Here is a 22923-nt window from a genome sequence, read left to right on the forward strand (position 1 = left end):
CCATTGAACACGTGGCTCCGGTAGGCCTTGTCCTTCCTTCTTCCCATTCCCTCTGCTTTGCTAAAAACCATTAGATCACATTCCTGAAGGCAGCCACCAGGTCTATTCCCTTATTTGGCCACTTCCTCTTCCCGAGGCTGACTACTAAGGTCCACTATCAAGTACTAAAGTCCGTCCAGCAACCAAAAGCCCACCTTGGCTCACCCAATTAACATGCCCAATCAAAATTAAACACCTCATTCTAACATGGGGGGGTCTCCCTTTACCTTTATAAATGGCCGTTTTCTATGTGCTGCGTAGTCTCCCTTCTGTCCAGAGGCAGTCCTTTGTCCCTCCAGAACAAATATCCCTACCTCTTCCCCACCCCTTCCCCTTCTCCCTTGTCCCCTCTCCTTTACCACCACATCCTAGTCCATTCTAACACAGACCCCTCTCCTTTTCTCCTCTTAAAAAATGACACCTGCAAGGTCATTTGCTGCTGTTTCCGGCCTGAGTCCGAGAGCAGTCACTGTAACTTTTCTTCCCTGCTTAATAAAGGATCTCTCTGGGAAAACAGGTGTTTGGTGCTATTTGTACCTAATCCAGGATCCTAGAGGAAGCCCCATCTGTGTGTACATGTGCCCTCACACACAGGGCTTGGGGGATCGCCTTCAATATCTTCACTGTCTTAAATGGGTTTTGGCAAGGTCTTTCACCTCTCTGTTCAAGGATCCAGTTTAACTTGGTTGTGTTTATTTCATTTTTGTTTGCTTGTTTGTTTCTGGATGTAGTGAACGGGACTGTTGGCTGACATCTTTCTTACAGGTTTGCGTACAATGCAGAAGACTGGCTGAGATCTCTATGTTGGTTCCGTGTCCTTGCTGGAATTATTTCAGTTTCTTAAGCATTCCATGACTTCTCTTCACTAATGATGGGAAAAACTGCTATCAAATTGCTTATCAAAGAAAGTACCTATTCCTAAAAAGATCTTGATAAACAGTTTATTTTATATTAAGCTGTGATCCCTTTATGCAGGTCAACAGAAGATAAACAATGAAATACACCAACTGCTTTGATTCAGCGATGGCAGGCTCACTCATGGACACACACACTACACATACACACACACACATACACACCACACATACACACACATGCACACCACGCACATATCACATACCACACACATATACACCACACACACACATCACACACATACACCACATATAAACACAACACACATACACACACTACACATACACACTGCACACACATATACCACACATACACACCACACACACACTACACATACACACACCACACACACAACACATACATACCACACACACACACCACACATACACACCACACACACACACACAGCACACATAAACACCACACACACTCCACATACACACACATCACACACACTCACACACACGGATATGATAACTAAATATCAGCACAATTCTTTAACTGAACAGCCCTTCATTGCTAGGTAAGAATGCTAAGGTAATTAAATGTTAGAACATCTACAAATAAGATTCATGGTGGCTAGTCAACCCAAAGAAATACAATCTGAGCATCTATTTAGATACTTCTAAGGCTTGGATTTGGTTTAAATGTCTCCCAGAGGTTTATTCATTGGAAGTTTTGGTCCTTGGAGTGAAGGTGTTAACAGCTAATGGTCCATTTAAGAGATAAAGCCGACCATGGATCCTGCAGCCACAGTAATGACCTGTCAGGCAATGTGTGCCTTCCGCTGTGAAAGCGGTATGACTGTTATCAGGGCTGCAAATGCTTTCTCCTTGGGTTTGAGGCCACTCCATATGAGAGAACCTACGCCAGGTAGTGTTTACCTGGCCAGGAACTGTGGCACACAAGGGCACAGGCCTTGGGGGAAGCTTTCTACTACGGTTTTCCTAAATGGTCCTGTTGCCAAGCTGTCTCTAAATACTCATGCTTGTATCCACCGCTTAGTGTTTATCTCAGCCCCAGTCAGAGAAGTTTCTATTTTCCATAACAACAGTTAATGCGTGCATTCATTGCTGGTCATCAAGAATGAGTAATAATGGAATTTATGGCCCTAAATGGAAGGACAATGCCATCTCTCCCAAGGCTCATGGAATGAGGTGGAAAGAATATAAGTACCAGAGAATGGGAAAAAAAAGACTTTTGGATATTGTATGGCCTTTGTACTCATGAATTCACAGCACAGAACAAGAACAAGGCTGTGCCCATCAACCCATCAACATTTCATCCCCACCTCTCTCTGAAGAACTAATGGCAGTAAGAGATGGCTAGAAAGGAGGGTACCGTTTTCTTCAGTGGTATAGCAATGATACGTTGTCAAAGCTCCTTAAAATAACCCAGGCTCATGCAAGCAACTCTAACCAAACTCTGTATCACACACAGCAAGAAGATGTGAAAGTAGAGGGGACTTGGAGAAAGTAGAAGGCTTCATTGAGAGAGGGAGCAGAATGAGAGGGCCATGAGGGGTAAGAACAGCTAAAAGCTGTGTGTAAACTGTTAATAAAAGAGGGAATAGACTGCCATGGAGGACTTTTAGTCATTGGGAGTGTGTCCCCAGAAAGTACTAAGGTAGCTTTGGGACCTGAGAATGTTCTCCCTAGAGCAAGTTCTTGTATAAGAGTGAGTTCTCCTTTTCCCCTTAGCATGGCTTCTGGGCTTGTCAGAGTTTTTAACCTCTGTGATGTAACAATTTCCTCTGAATTGAAACATTTCCATAAGGAAGGAGGAGAGATGCTCATAAGACTTAGGAAGTAAAACAAACAACTTACAAGACACAGGAAGATCCTGAAACTAACAAGACTTCTGGAGGTCCACTCAAGGTTGTGCTGGCCACAATACTCACTGGGAAGACCAAATTTTTCTGAAGGATCGATGAAAAATTTTTCAGAGAGCCTCAGGAATGCAACTTTCGTGAGTCAAGAAAGCCGCCGCATGATGGGATGGGCTTTTTCAGTGAGGCAGCTGCCTCTGAGTCATCTATGCTCCTGGAGGTCAGTCCTCGCCCATATAAGGAACCCTGATAAACTGACTGCTTCACTAAGAGCTGTGATTGGAATTCTTTCTGTGATCTGTCATTGGTGTCCTATCTGGGGTGAATAAAGCTTTTGTTCCTATCTATCCAGGAATAGCCGCACACACAGCCTATGGCTGCTCTACTTCTAGGTACACACCTACCAGAAATAAACAGGATAGCAAGCTAGTTGTTATGTAGAAATGTAGGTAACCCACAAACAGAATCAGCTTCTCAAAAGACTAAAATAATTACACTGCAAGAGGTAATCACTGACGTCACCCTGGACTGCCTCAAGTACCACAACCTGAGTAAAAGTTAAGCCTGGACCCTCCCCCAAACTGAGCCCTCAGCTCAGATGAGATGGTTAGATAGAACTTTCTGGAGCTCCTAGGATGAGTACACATCCCAACACGTGTAACAGATAGTTACATGGAGATACGTAGATGCCAATGGACTGATGATGGCTTCGAGGGCCAACACTTTAGGCCACTGAAGTAAACAGAAAACACCGGGCTGTGATTAGTGTCAAGAAGACCCAGAGAGTCAGTTCAGCCGGAGCTTGGGTGCAACTCTGGCCCTGTCTCAAACAGGCACTAAAGGAAGTGCCTTTCTATCTCCATGCTGATCAATCATTGATTAGGAGCTACCCGAGCGTGGAGGATGACCTTTCAGGAGGTTACTGCTCAGATCAAAGTGAACGTCAAGTGTGGCTAGGGCTGGCGGGCGCTCATCTGAGCCCTGTCAGTTGTTAGCAGTCCTCTCGGTTTGGACATCAGGGTCACACTTCTGCAAAGAGCAGCATGCAGTCCTACAGCAGATGATAAAGTGCGCTAGGCTGCATGTGGACCCCTGAACGGGGTCTTCAGAGCCAACGTCATCAAACATAATCACTGGTTGTGACTCGGTCTCACAGCAAGTACGAAAGAGTTTCACCTAGCCCTAACCTGAAGGTTCAACCACAGCACAGAGCTGTTTCCTCTGTTCTTCAGACTGAAACCTGTTGCCCTGGCCCCACCCCTCCAGCTTCTATGCTCAGGGCCTGCAGGACGGTAGCAGGAGTGGCCGTACAACTAGCTTCCTTGTGGGAACTCAACGGTCCTGCAGGAGAAGGTGAGCCGGGTGGGACGGAGGACACAGAGCATGTGGGACGGGGACTGGGTATGATGGCCATGGTGCAGCCCAGGCACTCAGGGCATGAGGTTGAGAGGTCCTGGAAGGATACTGAGACTGCCTAGTGTGCGGTCTATCATCTCATGACTAACAAGGAAGACTTGCTTGATAGGTGGTTTCTACCCATGTCATTAGATGTGGTTGCCTGAAAACCCATCACTTTTCCTTAAGATGTCACTGCTGCCTGAGGCAGATCTTCAGAACTAGGAGGCAGGTCACCAAGTGTGAATGTGCCCTAACTCCCTTCAATTGCCCACATCAAATCTCAGTGTACCAATGACTGTCAGAGGGACATCAAAGTGGGCAAGACTGAAATCCTGTTGCTGACTCCACGTCTGGATCCACCTTGTGCTTCTCAGGAAAGAGGCCATGACCCTGAAAGTATGGGGGCTGCAGTGGAGGATGTGAGCTCTAGAACAGGACAGGCTGTGCTGAAGGACCCTGTGCCTGTAGTTCTGACTGAGCCTGGGAGCTGCAGTGTTTGCCATCTGGGTCCTCTTTCATGATGCTGGGAATCCAACAAAGGGCCATGCACACACTGGGCCAATGCCGTGCCATTGAGCTATGGCTTCTGCCCTTTGCAAATTTTCTTCATACAAACAGCCTTATACAGCAAGTGCCTCAATCTTGAGTGGTGGTCACACTCAGCACTGCGTATGATCTTTACAGAACTTGCCCCAGGGAGTCCCAGAGCCAGTCTGATGGGTTGGTTGCACAGTCCGTTTACAAGTGGAGGGAACTGCATCTCAAAGGGTGTAGGGATTCTCCAGAGTGGCCCAGGCCCTGATCTATCTCTGTCGTCTTCTGGGCACTTTCTCTGTTCACTTCTGAGCTTCGGGTTCTCGGGGTCTTCCTAGAAACATTCTAGAAAGTTTTGAAATGAGCGTTTCTGTCTCCCAAGCTTGGCTTGTTAGTATGAAAAACAAACAACTGAGAGATGGGTGGCCCTCACCTGGCATCCCTAGGGTACACTTGTGCACAGCTCCTCTTCCTAGAGGGAGGACTGTTCTCGCCCCTCTTGTTCCTGGTAGCACATCTGGTGTGACGTCCACCAGCCTTTAGAATCATGACCTGAGGATGACCCAGGAAGCAATTGCTTAGTGCTTGGTTATGAGGGAGTTTGGTGGAGTCAGAGGGTCTTGGTCTTCAGTGCCTGCCCTAGACGGTGTGAGTAAGGGGACCTATGGCAGGTGTTGGGCATGTTGGAACAACAGTTTTCTTACCTATAGAACCAGGAAAGAAATCAATTCTCCATCCAGACTCCCATGAAGTGTGCACATGTGTGGAAGCAGTGCACAGTGAAGTGTACTTGGAAAATGCATACACACCCATAACTCTTTACTAGAGAGAATACTACACACACAGAGAGAGAAGGTGAGGTGCCCATTTCCCCACCTCCTGGTCCTGGACAGATGCTCTGTGACGTCCCATGGGACAGAGCACATCCTCTGTGTGCGTGTGAGTTAGTCCACCAGTCTCCTAGTCAGGGCAAATGGGATCATCCTTTGCTTTGCCTTTTACAGTCATCACTCCCACGAGCGAGCACACTTCTCTCTGTATTGTTCTCAGTGTGTCCTTGGGTACATCCTCAGATTTGATATTGTGGTACCCTGAGCAAATCCTTCAGTGATGGCCTTTCACAGAGCTGTGTGGCTTAGCTTCCCCATCTGCTGTCTGACAGTTTCTGCCCTCCCCACACGTTTACCGACAGAATATGCTGCTGTACGTCCAGACTTCCGCTAAATGTATGGATGAGAAATATATGCTGGACTTACCCCTTGTCTAGGGACCTTTCACTAAGTGGTGGAACTTAGATACCAAGATCAGATCTCTTGATGGGCTTGTTTTACTGCTCTGGCTTAGCAGGCAGAATCAGGAAAGACACCCAAGTATCCCGCCAGCCTCTCGCTTTCCCTATCTACACTCTTCGTATGTGCGTGTGTGTTTAGTTCTCTGAGAATTTCATATCTGAGTACTGTATTTATATAATTTCTAGTGCTCAGGGTTGACTTTAACTTTTGCACTTTTAATGATATATTATTCATTATATTTGTAATTTATTTAGGCATTTATTCAATGCTACTTTTTATATGCTGATCCATATGCCTGCAAGGAACAGAATGCTGGATACAGCCTAATATTTGATAGAGTATTTTATCTGCAGTTTTCCAGTGGATAGTGAAACTGTCTCTCTGTTTCTCATTCTCTCTATTTGAGTTGTATAATTCTTCAGATACTTAGAGAAAGTGAGGTGGAAACTTCTGGACTCTAGTAGAAAAGATTTTCCCCACTAAGTTGCTAGCTTGGGGATTCAGTGGATAAGATGGAGACAAAGAGAGAAGGATAAACATATGGGAAACTTGCATCAGCCCACATTTCCTACAATGTCCTACAATGTGAGCTCAGGCTGTGGGTTATGGTAATAACGTCCTCCTCTTGAGCCCAGGCACTCTACGGAAACCCGCTTTGCCATAATGTGCCATGTTTATGAATTCCACGGGAATCTTGCTAATATTCTATTAGGATTTAGCAACGATAATTGTATGTGATATTTACTTGCATTTTTCCTCAATCATTGTCAGCTTTGGCCTGTGAGTTTCCTTTGTCTCCTGGAAGGCATGTGGAAGCTCTTTCCTTCTCTGGGTTTTGGAGAGTAGAATAGCATTGGAATTCTCCAGTCACCTGAGACTCAAAATTACTAATAAAATTGTTCTGAGACACTATGGGAAGCTGAGCATTTTGATGAGGAGCTTAAGAAGTAATTTGCAATGTCTTTCATGGTTCCCTGAACTCTCTCACTGTCTGTATCCACTTGGTTCAAACCTGAAAGGGCATATTTCTGCATAGTTACACTTGTGATTCAAAAGCTAGACATTAGCGTCTCTGTTTTCTCCTTAGAGTGGGATGGTCATCTACAGTCCCGAGCTAGTTGACTCCTAACACTTTGTGCTGCTAAACCCCACAGTTATCTGCGATTGCCCCTGAGTATGAGAACCTTGGCAGAGGGGAAAGACCGAAAGGTTGGAAGGGTCAGAGTGGCTTCCAGTTTATCTACACCACTTTCTTCCCTTTGACATGTGCTCAAGACCCATGGAGTCCAGAACCTTCTGAGAAGATCATAGCTGAGCCCAGTGACAGCTCTCTGAGGATTGTTCTGGTAGGAAAGACAGGGAGTGGTAAAAGTGCCAAGCAAACACTATCCTGGGGCAAAGGAAATTTGATTCTAGAATCTCACCCCATGCTGTCACTAAGACTTGTCAGAAAGCATCCCGCAAGTGGAAGGAGAGAGAACTCCTGCTTGTTGACACCCCAGGGCTCTTTGACACCAAGGTCAAGCTGGAAACCACCTGCAATGAAATCAGCAAGTGTGTCCTCCAGTCCTGCCCTGGGCCTCACACCATCATCCTGGTACTGCAGCTGGGTCGCAACACGGAGCAAGAGCAAGAAACTGCTATTAGGATCAAGGCTACCTTTGGGGAGGCAGCCAGGAAGTACATGGTTGTCTTGTTCACCCGCAAGGACGAGCTGGAGGACCAGAGCCTAAAGGACTTCCTAGAAAGTTCAGACACAAACCTGAAAAGCATCATCAAGGAGTGTGGTGACCGCTGCCTGGCCATCAACAACAGAGCAGGGAAGGCTGAGCAGGAAACGCAGGTGCAGGAGCTGGTGGAGCTGGTCGAAGCCACGGTGCAGAGCAATGGCGGAGTCTACTTCTCTGAAGCCATCTACAAGGATGCCGAGCAAAGGCTGGAGAGCCAAGTAGAGCTCCTGAGGCGACTTTACACTGAGCAAGAACGGACTGAAATTAGAATAGTAGAGGAAGAGTATGCTCTCGGGAAACTTAGTGCTCAGGAAAAAGAGGAAATGGTACAGGCAATTAGGGAAAAATATGACCAAAAGATAAGACAAGAAGCAGAGAATAGCATACTCAGCCAGATTGTTGAAGGAATTAAGAAAATTCTTTTGAAAGTGTGGCATATTTTTCGTAAGTAGTGTATTTTTTTCATCCATTCTAAGCATTTCTTCATCTCCCTCCCTGCTGTCCCATTCCTACAGCCACCAGCAAACTTCAGAGGTAGCAGAACCAGGAATTCACTGAACCAGAGTGAAGACTCAGGGTCAGGCTCCCAGACCGGGTCACACACTCTGCACTTAGCTCCCTGTGCCTGCCCTGCCGTCCCCGCTCTGATGGACTGAAATGCCTCTGTAGCCGTGACCCGAAATACACACTGCTCCTTTAAGCTGCTTCTGTGAGATGTTAATCACACAAATAGAAAAGCCAAAATATAGTCCTTTATCAGTTTGTAATTCTTATGTTATTGTTAAAGGAGAATCTATGGTCTTAGGACAGTACAGACACATTTGTTCTGGATTTCAGAATTAAATTCTTAACCACTATGACCATCACACATTCATGTCTCCCCTGGGAATCATCTCCATGCTTTCTTTTGTAACTCTTCGGACTCCCTCATCCAGGGTTGGTTAATCTTAACTCCACAGAGCTTCTGTCCCCCACAGGAAATGAGTTACTGACACACAGAGCATAGTTTTGGGTTGGTACACAAGGATAGGGAGAGAGGAGAAAGCATCTCCCCACACTTGCTGTGAGAAACTGCCCTGAACCTCATGTCTGAGGGTCAGTGCTCTAATGAATACCACATCCCACTTGACGAGCGGGTGTTAGGTGCCCACGGCTCTGTGAATTCGGGTTTTTGGTCTTCCGGACGGGATGGCACTTTCAATATTTGCTCAGTTTCTGTGTCCTTTGTGAAGATCGATTAGAATATGAGAACAAGGCCATCAGTAATTTTTGATGAAACACAAGAATAGAATTGCACACTTTCCAAAGAAACAATTCTCTCCCAAGCGTTTTTATTTTAGAGTGTTCTATTTGAGCGCTGCATCTTAAGTAGGTGGTATTCAAGCCCAGGCTCTCAGTGTTAGGAGTGCAGATCCCATCTCTTTTCTTGGTGCTGTGTGTCCAGGAGTAACAGGCCCTGGGTCGTCTCAGCAGGACTCCAGCAATGCCCACCATTTAGGGACTTGAGTCCTTGAAGCCTAGGTCAGTTTCGTTTCATTTTACTCAGCTGCTTTGAGTTTTCTCGCAGTCCCTACGCGAGCTTTATTTTTGCTTTGTCTGTCATCGTTCATGGAAAATGTTTACTCAGGAACTTGAGGCCAGTGAGTGGCTGGGATTTTTCGCCCCCTGCTCACACAGAAAAGGACAGTTCTCTGCCATCCGTGAGGACTTTGTAGCCACCATCTTACGGTTTTCTTCACACGTCGAACCGGAAACAGTTACTTTTCACGTGTGGCCAACCACCTAACCATAGAGTTCATCTTACAACAAAGTTGAACTTAGGAAGGATAAGAAGTCAAAATAGAAGGGGGCTTCCACAGCATGTTTGGGGAGGAAGTGGTAGTTGTTGATGTGCTTCTGAATGGAAAAAAGAGCAGGCGGGAAGCCGCTGAGCATCCTCAGAGGTCTCAGCTAAGGCTCCTCTGCTCACTTGGACCACAATCACCTGTTTGCATGCACTGAGGAGGTGGGTGAAGAGGCCGAGAAGTGGAAGAGGGTCCCAGTAAGAGAATCAGAAACCAGTTTCTGTGAAGCACAGTGAGGGGAAGGGACATGACGAACCCTGAGGTGATTTTTTATTTTCCATAAGAAAAATGTCAGGACCTGTCTGACCGAACCCAGCTCCATGTCCTGCCATTCGCTGTAGATCTCGCTGCCCTTTGACTCCTTTGACGACCTGAGAGTGTCTTGCTGCCTCTTATCTTGGGGTATGCTCTGTTTCTTCCAAGAAACACATCTAATCCCTTTCCCTACTCACTTTTAATTTTTCAGCTTCACTGCAAACAATATTATCTCTTCTTAGAAGTGTTTTCACTGCCACCACCATCAGTAGAGCCCCTGTAACTCTCAGCCCACCCCAGAATTCTTCCTAATAACATTCACCATGGTGAAGTCTCTTCAATGCTATGCCTAGCTGAGAAAGTCAGAGGGGGAGGTTGTGATAAGAAAGTCTTACTTTCTGAAAAGATGGCAGCAGAATCCCTCCAGGGTGGAAGAACAGTCAGAAAAGTACTATGGTTGAGATATCTGGACATGAAATGAAATCTGTGCTTTCCTAAAACAGGTTCAGATGCAGCTAAGGTGATCAGAGAGAGAGGAACTGGGGACCGGAGAGATGGCTCAGCTGCTAAACACACTTGATGTTCTTGTGAAGGACCTGGGTTCAATTCCTAGCACCCACATGGCAGCTCACAACCATTTATAACTCGAGTTCTGGGGATCTGATGCCCTTTTCTGGCCTCCATGGGTGCTGTATGCATGTGGAGCACAGACATACAGGAAAAACACCAAACACATAACAATAATCAATTGAATTTTTAAAATGTAGAGAATTGCTCTATACTAGTAGATAAGATCACTTATTAATGTCATTGCCAAAAACTAAATGAACAACCAACAGAGTCTAGCAGAGTCTTAAAAAATTGAGATGTCTTATGGGGGCAAACAAGATTCAATATTTGAAAAGATTTCCATATAACTTAAAGTATTCCAGAGCCGTGAAGTAGTGCAGACTGACCACCTCCTCAGCTGCCAGACAGTAGTTAAAGAGGCTAAAACTCTGATAAACCGTTACCCTCCTACCTGTAGCAAAATTTTCCATCTCAACCACAGTCGCCATCTTGTTTATGAAGAAACATCGATGTCATGCCATGGACACCAGAAAGATGATACCGCTGTCACAGTCACTATTAACGTTCTTCTAGATACTCGTTATAATAAACTAGCAGTGGAAGAACCTAGAAGTTTGTTTTCTAAATTCAAGAGGACAAGACAAGCTGTCCACCATTTGAGCCAACAGTGAACCTCTACAAACCAACATCAAATAACCAACAGCGCAATTGAGACATTGTCAGAAAATGAAAAAGATGGATATCACTAGACATCGTTCTGAGCATATTGAAATGACTCACTACTTCCACGCTGAGCACTGTATGAAAATCACAATGAAAAATTTGACCTATTATATTGTTGAAGATAAAATGTGAGCAGAGATTTGAGAGACGCTCACATCAGCAGAGTGGTGAGATGCACTTTGTTATGTTTATATGGTCAGCAGTGCAGCGGTGCTTCTCACACTTGCCAGTGCCTGCATCGGTTGTTAACTGGTTCTCCCTGAAGAAGTCAACTGAGGCAACTGAGTCGCCTGTTCCTCTATTAAAAGTCACTCTGAAATCTGAGGACATACAATATTTTATTACAGTCATGGTTTTCTGTATCAGGAGTTCTGGCAAAGCCCAGAATATACAACTGAGTTCTGCTGGGGCTCAGCTAGAGTGGTCCAAATGACCACAGATAGTAGAGACAGTTAAATAAGGGGAGATGTTTGAGTCTGTGATTGTCACTGTTGTGCCCAGATCACAACCCTCAGAGAGAGACCACCAGAGAGGCCCAGACTGTAATAAGCAAGGTTTAATCAGCATAATACAAACATGTTTGGAACTCATCTCCATCCCTGTTGCAACAAGGTAGAGAGGAGTTGTATCTCCTCTGTGGGGTAAGCTTTTAAAGGCATAAATACAAAGAGAATGTTTGAAGATGCTTTGGCACAGGTACAAGGACTTTTGCTCCCTCACATTCTGTTAAGTCAGCTTTTTTTCTTGTTTTTAGAGAGGCCACTGTTCTTGAGTTAGGCCATCTTTATCAGCCTGTACCAGGTGGCTGGCTGGGCTGAGCTAAGTGACCTTGTGCTCAGAATATCCTGGGTGGGAGAGGGGAAGGCCACTATCTTCCTGGGAAAACATTCTGCTAGGAAATTTCTTCTTGCCCCTTTGAGAATAAGGGGTGAGGGTCCCATAGTCACCTGTTTCTATGTTCTCTGAGGTCTAGGTGGAGTTTCTGTCTCAGCCTCCAGTTCCCAAATAACGGACAGCTATTTCCCAGATAATTGATTCGGAGAGTTAATATAAATTACAAATGCTTGTCTGATAGCTCAAGCTTGTTACTAGCTAACTCTTACACTTAAATTAAATTAGATATTTCATATCTATGCTTTGTCATGTGACTTATGACTCGTTACCTCATTTTCTACACACCCTGCTTCCTCCATGGCTGGCTGATGTCTCCTCTGACTCCACCCTTCTTCCCATCATTCTCCTAGTTTGGTTGTCTCACCCAGAATTCCTACCTGGCTCTCAGCCAGTCAGTTCTTTATTAACAATGAGAGTAATACATACTCATGTGTACAGAAGGATTATTCCACAGCACTGAGGTGCACTTGTGGAGACACGAGTGACCTCTTTCACACCTTCCCAAGGTGGCAGCACTCCTCCCCTGGTGAGTTTGCTTCCCCAAGACCACCAGAGCATTGTAAAGTCTAAAGGCAGTGTTGGCCAGCTCTGTTCATTACCGGGCTAACAGGGAAGAAGGCAAATTCTGTGTGAGCCCTGAGTTCACAGACACACAGAGACTTCATTTTAGTAGCCCATTGCATCGTCATAGCAGCTCTGCCGTGTCACTCGCTGAAGTAGGGGCTCCGAATGTGCTCAGATGGGATTGTAAGAGGCACCACCTCGCATGTGCCTTTAAAGACTTGTCTGCAAACCCTGCAGACAGAAGCCCTGACCCATTCACAGCTCCCACCAAACCTGCTCCATTCCCACTACACTGTACTTCACACTAGAGGACCCCTTGTTCTGAATAGAACACTTCCAACATAAAGCTACATAGCAGACTGAGAAGACCTACATTGTAGTCTCAAGGAAGGAAGCCATCATTGCATTCCCGAGCCTTTGCAAAGCCCTAATAATTCCATCCAAACCTCTCTAAATTGGTCTCAAGCAACTCTAACGATATAGCAAGGGTTTCTATAAAGTAAAGTGTAAGACAATTAGATGCCAGCCTAACAGTTTACCACTTATCTCGATCGAATGAGCACTAATCTCGTAAGTTTGCCTGCAGAGGGTGATGGCTGAAATGCCTCCATCTTTCTACTACCCCTCTGCAAGCATCCAGAAAATAGAGTCAATATGAGAGTGGGTTCTTATGAAGAATGACATCATATTAACTCACAAATAAAGACTTTTAAAATGTGTTTGAGTGTTTTGTCTTCACGTATGTATGTGCACCACATACAAGCCTGGTGCCTATGGAGGTCAGAGGTCAGGGGAGGGAAGAGGTCAGAAGAGAGCAGAGGTCAGAAGAGGGCATTGGATCCCCTGGAACTGAGTTGTGAATAGTTAGTTTTGAATGGCCCAAGCCATCATGTGGGTGCTGGGAAATGAACCCACTCCTCTGGAAGAATAACAAGCGCTCTTAATTGATGAGCCATCTTTCCAGCCCCTAACTCACAAATAAAAAAGGACCACCGAATATGTGTTCATCCACTCCTGAGCACGCATTTAAAAGAGGTTTGGGGTGAGGAGGAGATGGCTGTCTGTGTAGCGTGAGAATGGCACACTGGAGCAGATATGGGACCGTCCCCGCCCAAGCTTCGTCCGTGAATGATCCAAGAAAGTGGCCACTGTCTTTACATCATGACCCTTATCCTCAAGAGAAGGACAGTGACTTACACCTGACATCACAGATGGAAAACTCACAAGGGACACAGCTTTGTGCTTCCTGTGCCGGCAGTGCCCGCCTCTCAGTGACATCACTGTGTTCTCACAATCACCTCTGGGGTGTCTGGCTCTGCACCTGCCTCTCCCGTGAAACTCTGACAGCCAGCAATGAGCTGTAGTAGAAAAACCGCTTTACTTCCCAACGTGCCAAGTCTCAGGATTCAAAGCAAATTGACATGAAGCAGACTCTTCGCAGGAGAAGCAGGGGGATGACTGTGTTTATTCTGCGTCCTCTTCCCGTCACAGGCAACAGAGCCGCCTTCTCTGGAGAGCACCGCCAGCCTGGCTGCTGTGGCGTTTGTTCTGAAAGAGTGGGTGTGGGGGAGAGCAACTTATAGCAATTGATCTTATTATGAGAGTCTGGATATTTTCAGGGTGTGTTCAGATTAAATACCCTCTGAACTCATAATCCTCACAAAGTATGCCAAGTCTAAACCTCCCCAAAGGACAGCAGGCTAATGAAGCTTACAGGAGAGCCCTGTAAAACTTGTCAGTAATGCGTCCCTCCACCACAGCTTGGGATTTTTAAAAATATTAAATTCATTTGTTCTTTTTGCTTTGCAATTTTTATCACATCTTTACCTGTGCCTCTTCCCTCCTACAGTATTCTGTATCGTTCTGCTAAAAAGTATGCCTTCACCAAGCCCGGAGGTCTGTAATGCAGGCCTGTGATACCGGTTAGCTGGAGAGGCTGAGGCAGGCAGATGGCAGGTTGAAGGCATGCCTCAGCTACGGAGAAAATTCAAGGCTGGGTTGGGCAACTCAGTGAGACATTGTCTTCAAATGAGAGGTAAAAAGAGGGCCAGAGATGCAGTTTAATGCTACAGCCCTTGCCTAGCATGCATGTGCTAGGCCCAGGGTTCAATCCCCAGCACTGAAAAATAAATATAACTGCTGCTCAAAGGGCAGCTACCGGCCACACGAATGCAATCGTTAATCATCGAAAATGTAGAGCACAGTCTCCCTGTCACTCCAGTCACACAGCCAAACATCAGGGCCTCACGAGCCCTGGGGACACGGCTGTCATCGCAGAATGCTCGATAAAGCAGAAATTCTTCACAAACAAGGGCTGTGCAAGAAACCACAAGACGGTTGTCAATAATATCTTAATATGTCTGTGGTCTGAATCATTTCCCAGAATTGCTCTACGCCACAAGAATAAAGTGAACTGTTGTGAATCAGTAGTTCACAGCAGGCCCTGCTGTCTCATTTCAGCTGCGGTCTGGTCCTTCTTCCTCACTTCTCTCTTGTATGTGTCGACTTCTATGGCCACATGGCCAGATGCTATAGGACACAGGGACAAGGCTCCTTCTAAGTGTGGTGTTACAAGGGCAAGAGTGGAGAGGATGGGGCAGGAAGAAGGTTCCTTGAGGAGGTTCCCACTCTCTCTAGTGAGGATGAACCTAGGGCCTTACACGTTAGGTAAGCATTATGTCACTGTGCTATATCCCCAAACCCCTTTTTAGTTTTTATTTTGAGGACTGCCTAGGCTGCCCTTAAACTCACGATACTTCCTGCCTTGATCTCCCTTGAGTTGGACATGTCTGTGCTTGTTGGGGACATCTTTAAAGCTATGCTGAGACATAAGCTCAAAGGGTGGAACAAGAGAAATATCAGCATGCCCAACCTATAGGAATGGCCCAGAGACTGGCTTTCCCTCCACCTGGTCAGCTGGCAGTCCCCAGTGTCTGGCTATTGCCCGTGCCCAGAGGTTGCATCTGCTGAAGAGAGATGCCTCTAGGTTAAGTGTTTTCTCCAGGGGAGGTTTACATTTAATAACCAGCTGATAGAATAAAATCGTTATAAAATCCAGTCCCCTCTTCTTCAGTCTCAAGATCTGTGCAAACTGTAGAGTGCCATGTGGAGTCACCACTTGTTGTGACTGTGTCTCAGTCTAACTTGTCTTTGCCCAATCCTGTTCTTTCCTTTCCTTCTCAGCCATAAATCTCAAGATGACTCCCTAGTGGCTCCTTTCACCACCGTTCTGTCTCCCACCTCAATAGTCCACAAGCCTTGGAACCCAGTCTTTACACGCATGCACACATGCACACGCACACATGCACAAGGATACATACATACACACACACACACATACACGTATAGGAACAGCATAGTTTGCAATACTAATAGATCAAAAGAAAAAATCATGCAATTATTCCAATCATCATTAAAAGAGATTCAAAAATAACTCACACCTCTGGATAAAAAGTGTTTACTTAGTGAAATAGGAACTAATGAAGTCTGCATGCACTGATTTAAAAATTAATCACTAATAACCAATATCAGCCTCAGTGATACTAGGTGTTCTATTTTTTTTAATTTTTCCTTTTTTGTTTACTTAAGAACTGGGCATAGAACCCAGGACCTTGGGTATTCTAGGTAAATACTCTATCAATGAGTTACACCCCTAGTCTTTGGTGTTTTGTCTTTTTTGAGATGACGGTCTTTTGTTTTGTTTTGTTTTGTTTTCTGAGACATGGTTTCTCTTTGTAGCCCTGGTTGACTTGGAACTTGCTTTGTAGACCAGGCTGGCCTCAAAATCACAGAGATCCACCTGCCTCTGCCTCCCAAGTGTTGGGAGTACAGCCATGCACTACCACACCTGGAGAGTCTGGAGTCTTCTTGAGTACTCTAAAATGCTCTTAAATTTGTCATCCTCCTGTCTCAACCTGGAAACTAATTTATAGTAAGAGAAATCCTTAAAGAGCAAAAGAAAACTGAAGATTAGCAGTAACCAAATCTAGGACAGAGTGAGACCTCGGAGCCCTAGATCTGCCTTCCCTTCTTCCCTGGCTATGGCAGCATGTTTGATGCTACTGACCCCGCTGGACACAGACACCTCTTGGTCACAATGCTTGATTCTATAGGGAAATGCCAAGACCACAACTGCATGGCAAATGTTTCTGTCTCTTTAAGCCGTCATCATCCGGCCTTTCTCTGGGTTTCCTGATCTCTGGGACCCAGGCCGCCCAGTGACTTCCTCTCTGCTCCGCCCTCAGCACCAGCACCGAGAGACCTCTTTACTCCTGGCTGAAGGGAAGGCAGGAGTTCTCTGGGGCTTCTCTGGGCCACTTTAAAGTCTGTCACCAAGAAAGGTGAGCCTGAGCCTGTGAGCGGGGTGGAGAGGGGGCTGGGCTGTGAGAGCAAAGTATCTGTTGCCTACACACCTGCATTTTACAAAGCACTACGCCGGAGCAGCATGCAGCGTGCAAACGCATGCGGCGCAGGAAAGAGTTGGCGTCCAGACGTCTGAGGGGTGGCCTGGGTTTCAACTTGAGCAAGTTCAGAGTAAGTCTTAGGAGTACACAAATTCTTGATGGGCAGATCTTGTCTCTTCCCAAACTTCGTTCATACGGTAAGAGAAACCTATTCTAGATCCTATTCCAGGAGCAAAGCATGGCTTAGAAGAGAGCATTCCTCAAACTGTACATTCAACAAACGCAGAAGATGCTTCTATGTCTCTATAAACCATGCTTTCAAGGCCAACCTTGATGTGCCAAGTCTGCGCCCCTCTGAAGTCTCTTATTCTCACACCTGTATGTGTGTGCGAGGTGGGGGGCGGGCTCTAACACACTTCAGAGGAATGGAACTTGGCCATCAAGCCCTGTCCGCACCTGTCATTTAAACCTTTGCTTCCTGATTAAAATTTGTCCCGCGCCAACTATAGGGACCTCACAGTTTTTTCATGTCTACAGTGAAGAGTTAGAGAAATAGCTCATTTTCAAATGCTGGGTGTGGATTAACCTCGTGAGGAACGATCCACTTGTTCTAGCAGAACCACTGAGGATGGGTCCAAGAGATGCGATGTGGAGGGGAACACCTAAATATTTCCGAGAAACACCAAGGCAAGAAACTAGATAACTCCTGAGCTCTCTTAAGCATGTAGAACTGTTCTTGCTTTATATTCCCAGGTAATAAAAGCCATTTGCCACCCAAGATTTCATTCAGTGTTTGTTTTTCTCTTAAAAAAAACATTGAAAATACTATTGGCTTCCACTCTGAGCTCTGGGGAGTCCTGGGGGCCTGCCCTGGCCTCCCCTGAGTCCATGCACATGCTTCCTCATCCCCCCCCAGGACAAGGTCTTCAAGCTCCTGCAGAAGTCTTGTTCGCTGCTCTCAGTCTTGTGGCAGCTTCTTCATTTCTACATCATTTGGGGGAACTTCCTGATTCCTGCACCCAGAACAGTGACACAGGACCACACAGTGAGTTCTACTAAAGGCTTTGGGGAGAGGGGAGAGGTGTTAACCCAACCTATTCCCAAAGCCCCTCTTTCAGGAGACAGGGTGTTGAGTTAACATCTTCCTTTTCTGTGTGTGTGGTACCCACAGGGGGGAGTGTGGGAGGAAACCCATCACCCATAGTGGAGACACAGAGATAGATTCTGAAATGACGGAGAAAGGCAGATAAGCACTCAGACAAGAATGTGGGAGCAGAGCTCTCACCAGAGAAAAGCCAGAGAGGGCTGGAGAGACTGAATCTGGGGTCTGTGCAGTCACAGACTGAGGCCTGTTCACTGGAAATGAGGCTAGAGCAACAGACTGGGGGGACACTGTGCTTTGTGCTTAGGGACTCCTGGGATCAGGCACACATGACCAGAGCGTGCTTGGTTGTATCAAATAACTATACAGTCAGAACATCTTTGGTGGAAGGGAAGTTGCTTAAAGAGAAGGGCTCAGAAACTCCTAGGACAACTTCGTGGAGCTGGTTCTCTCCGTCCTCTTTACTGGGCTCAGGAGAGCAAGCTCAGGTTGTCAAGCTAGCACTGCGACCATCTTTCTGGTCCCCCCGGAAACTATTCTTCAGAAATCCAGATGCTATCGATAATGAACAGCAGATTTTCCTGTGGTGACAAAGCCCCCCCCCCATGTCTCTGCTCACCTGGCCCCTAAAGCCCTGCTTTGCCATTGCAGTGTCCCCTGCTCTTTAGACTCAGCCTGCCATTGTGGTTGGTTTTGTCCGTTTGCAGGAATGAGCGCATGAATGAGGAAATCGTGACCGAGAGTCCTGAGAAGCATGGGAGGAAGGAAGATGGCAAGAGACGAGGAAAGCACCTATGGTAACAGCCCTTCTCTCAACAACATCCTGGCTGGTGTGGGCACTAAGGGTAGGAAGTGGGTGGAGCTTCCTCAGATCTGGAAGCCCCTGGGATGAAACAGCAGGACCATTTGACTGTGTCTCTGTCCCTGCCCTGCTGAGAGAAGATCACAGCTTTGACCCCTGTCCCTGGTTCCCACAGCATGAAGGAGGATCCTAAACCTACTCTGGTCTCCACAAAAATGACACAGAGGCTGGGAAACCCAGTACTAGAGTAAACCCCACTCACCAGGTCTCCAGTGTTAGAATAGAAGACTAACTGCGTATTTAGTATTTTGGGGGGGTCAGAGAGATGACTGTGGGTAAAGGCACAAGCAGTTAAGCCTGATGAATTGACTTCAACCCCTGAGTCCACGTGATGTAAGGATGGAACTGACCCCTAAAACTCAACCTTTAGCTTCCATAGGGCACAGTGATATGGCGCCCCCATAGATAAAATGTAATAATATATTATCTAAAATGGGGGACTTTCTTTTTTAGGAGCTAGCTTAAGACAAGAGAGGAGAAAGAGGGAAGCAGGTGAACTCTCCTCTCTAACAGCCCGGGGTGGGGGGAGGCCCACATTGTCTCCACTTCCGTAGGAGAGGTATACCCTAGCCTGAGTACTTCCTGTTCTTACACAAGCACTTGGTGGGCTGCCATCCAACCTGTGCCTGAGACTGAGGTGCTCCCCTGTGCTTGATGATCAGCATCTGTGCGGGGGGAACATTAGGGTCAAATCAGCATCAGGTCGGCCTGTGTGTGCAGGACCAGAGATCCTGGTAGACCCAGGAGTTATAATGAACACTTTCTGAAAGGCAGGGGAGCACCTACAGGAGCAGAGAATACAAAGGCAGAGAGGGAAGATGGGGAGGAGCCTGAGCTCTGAGAGCCCAGAGCAAATGGGAGCACCAGCTTCCAAGGGGAGCAGGCACCGCGGTTTGCCCCCTTTTGGGCTGAAGGTTAGAACACAGGCGAGTCCCAGGGAAAAAATCAGGCGTGTCTCTGATTCAGTGTTGCCCTATCTGGTCCTCAGGCTTGGAGGAGGACTCACAGGCCCCAAGGGGGCCCCCTCTGAGGCTCATCCTGGTAGGTAGGACCGGGACCGGCAAGAGTGCCACTGGTAACACCATCCTGGGCCGGACGTGCTTCATATCCAAGCTGGGGGCTGTGCCTGTTACCAGATCCTGCTCCTGGGCCAACAGGAAATGGGCCGGCTGGTATGTAGAGGTGGTGGACACTCCGGATGTCTTCAGCTCTGAGGTCCAACAGACCGACCCTTCGTGCTTGGAGACAGCCCAGTGCTTCCTACAGACGTCGCCCGGGCCGCACGCGCTGCTGCTGGTCACCCAGCTGGGTCGCTTCACCACTCAGGACAGCCAGGTGCTGGCTGGGGTGAAGCGGGTGTTCGGGGAGCAGGTGATGGCGCGGACTGTTGTGGTGTTCACTCGCAAGGAGGACCTGGCAGGAGAGTCTCTGCAGGATTATGTGCAATGCACAGACAATCGCGCGCTGCGGGAGCTGGTGGCTGAGTGCAGGGGCCGCGTGTGCGCCCTAAACAACCGAACCACTGGCCCCGAGCGCGAGGCACAGGCTGAGGAGCTGCTGGGCCTGGTCGCTAGCCTGGTGAGGGAGCACGGGGGCGCGTACTATTCCAATGAAGTGTATGATCTGGTGTGGACCCTGAGGGGCTCTAACCCCCAGGACCAAGTCACCAAGGTGGCAGAGATGGTGGCAAGACGCATGCAGAGGCCCCTGCGCACCAGGCTGCTAACTGGGTTGTGGGACTGGCAGAAATCTTACAGGAAGAGCTGGGGACGGGGCGTGGCTATTTTCCTGGGTGTGGCCTTCCTGATCTACCTGCTGGTCTACAGAAAGACGCCTAAGGCCATTGGGGACCAGCATAGCAGATAATGCTGGTCTTAGAAGATGTTTTAACTAGGAAGAAAATCTTTAAAAAAAGGAATACTTAGAGCCCTGCTCAGAGCTCGCAGTACTGCGGGAAACATGGTATCTATCAGCTTTGCAAAGGCTTCGGAGGTGATGAGTCTCAACTTTAACTATATAATTCAGAGGATTTTTTTTTAAAAAAATAAAATTGTTTGACTAAAGTTTTCCTTTAGACCTTTTCATCGTCCCTGTGGTTCATTCTTCCCTTAAAACGGCGAGAACTCCTGGTAGCTTGTAAATGGGGAGAAAATCACAGCACAAAGAGAACAAGCATTGTCTTTTCTTTTTAAAACTTATTCTTCGGTAATTTCATATAATAAATTTGGGTCATATTCTCTCACTTTCCCCAAGTCCTCCCAAGCCCCTCACCACCTACCTCCTCTCAGAATTTCATGGTTTTTTTGTTTGTTTGTTTGTTTTTTATGTCTTAACAGCAACACGAAGCTGGATTTGTTGGTCAGTACTCCTGAGCATGAGGCCTGCCCTGGGGTGTGGCTGATACACCCAGTGTCACTTTATTGAAGAGAATCGATTTTCCTTCCCCTAGAAGTTATAATTTGTGACTAGTTTCTTGGTTGGTGGGGCATTTATGTCTTGCTTGCACTTGCTCGGGTGTTGGGCGTGCCGCCACAGCCTCTGTGATCACGTGTGCACCTGCCCTGTTGTGTCTAGAAAGCTGTTTTCTTGAAGTCACCCCGCACCTGAGGCTCTTAGGGTCCCCCTGTCCTCCCTTCCACAGAGATCCCTGACGAGATAGCTGGCCAGGAGTTTCTTTCCTGTGCTCAAACCAAAGCCCAGGGTCTGGGAATTGGCTTCCCTAACTAACAGTCACAAGGACGGAAGAGCCACTGCCTGCTTTCTAGAGAACACAAACACGTGACTTCTTTGACCTTAATTTGTTTCTCTGTGAAAACAGATATCGAGTTTGGAAGCTATCAAATATTTTTTCATCTTTTTCTTTAAACAAAGAAATTACTTCAAGATGGGCTGCCACTCAGGAGGCAGAGGCAGGAGGATCGAGTATTCCTAGCTCAGGGTCCTGGGTTCAATTTCTAGTTGGGGGGGTGTTAATGTGTGAATTCTTGACAGGTTTCTGAGAGATTCTGGCTTTGTCTGAAGACTTACAACCTGCCAGGAGGCATCAGGGTGGTTGATTTCCTCCCCACCTCCCACCCTGCCCTAACAAACCAAACCGAACTCATTCCAGCGCTGTCTGCTAGGTTGAAACTGTGTGAAAATATAAAAACCAAGGAGTGAATAAAAATCAAAATGGATAAAACTCTAACAGGAACAGAACCATTCCTCAGAAGTCTTTCTCTTTTCTTTCCTTCTTTCCTTTCTCTTTTCTTTTTCTTTTCTTCTTTCTCTCTCTCTCTTTCTTAAAAAAAAAAAAGAAAGAAACAGAAGTCCTTAGACCCTTTGTCCTTCCTATCCCCCTTTGCTTTGAGATGTTTATCTTTTTAAATCTTTCTTCCCTCTCCACGTGAAGAGCAGAAGGAGCTGGTGGAATGCAAACATCAGCAAGGTCAGACCCTGCTCCGCAGGGACACCGGCTCTAACTTAGGTTGACGCCCTCTCCTCTCCTCGCAGACCTTCCTCTTGCCCTCAGGATGCAGGGAGCTCATTTCCCTCTGGATAAAGGCACAGCTGGTCACTACTGATTAGGAGAAAGGACAGTGACACTAATAAAGGTGCTACCACATCCTCTGGAGGAAGAGCTATGGCTTCTTATTAGACTGTCTCACTCGATGGCCTGGCTGCCTTCTAACTCAAGGCAATCCTCCTGCTTCAGCTCTCTGACAATGATAAGAAAAAACCACCGTGCTCAGCTTGAATTATGTCTTCTCTTGAAAATGGATGTGGAGGACTGCATCTATCTGGTTTTAAACTCTCCCCTCCGGCCCCCACCTCACTGCAGTCTCTTAGTGTGTCACCCCGTTAGCTCCCTTGAAATCCTAGTATCCATAATCTAAAGCCAAGCACACTTCCCTGCCACAGAAGCATCATGGGGGATTTCTGAGATGAGAATCACCTGCATAAGCCAGAGCTGGGTTTTATGCTCAAGGTT

At 46.8% G+C, this 22923-nt stretch overlaps 2 protein-coding genes across 5 annotated transcripts; both read left to right on the top strand.

The window, feature by feature from the left end:
• The first annotated feature begins 1691 nt into the window (after positions 1–1691).
• On the top strand, positions 1692–13399 carry LOC125404286 (GTPase IMAP family member 7-like). Its single transcript, XM_087907573.1, is given in 5 exon segments — positions 1692–1752; positions 4049–4197; positions 4465–4599; positions 7161–7380; positions 7383–13399. Coding segments are annotated over 5 exon segments (1371 nt in total). The 3' UTR covers positions 8189–13399.
• Positions 4009–21027, top strand: LOC146894412 (GTPase IMAP family member 1-like). 4 transcript variants are annotated; one of them, XM_087907505.1, is made up of 4 exons: positions 4009–4135; positions 17906–18034; positions 18799–18888; positions 19942–21027. In XM_087907505.1, exons 3-4 carry the CDS (start codon positions 18846–18848, stop codon positions 20817–20819), a joined length of 921 nt encoding a protein of 306 aa, XP_087763631.1. In that variant the 5' UTR covers positions 4009–4135; positions 17906–18034; positions 18799–18845; the 3' UTR covers positions 20820–21027. The 4 variants fall into 4 exon arrangements, with proteins under 4 accessions (XP_087763631.1, XP_087763629.1, XP_087763632.1 ...); XM_087907503.1 differs by lacking the exon at positions 4009–4135 and adding an exon at positions 16775–16926; XM_087907504.1 differs by lacking the exon at positions 4009–4135 and adding an exon at positions 16939–17119.
• The last annotated feature ends 1896 nt before the right edge of the window (positions 21028–22923 follow it).

The sequence above is a fragment of the Myodes glareolus genome, chromosome 6, assembly GCF_982192425.1.
Source record: "Myodes glareolus chromosome 6, mMyoGla1.1, whole genome shotgun sequence".
NCBI lineage: Eukaryota > Metazoa > Chordata > Mammalia > Rodentia > Cricetidae > Myodes > Myodes glareolus.

Bases quoted from the DNA above. Each gene is read 5' to 3' on its own strand.
- LOC146894412 (XM_087907505.1), top strand. From the start codon at position 18,846: ATGGGAGGAAGGAAGATGGCAAGAGACGAGGAAAGCACCTATG. The intron at 18,889-19,941 runs GTAACAGCCCTT...TCTGGTCCTCAG, and splicing joins AGACGAGGAAAGCACCTATG to GCTTGGAGGAGGACTCACAG.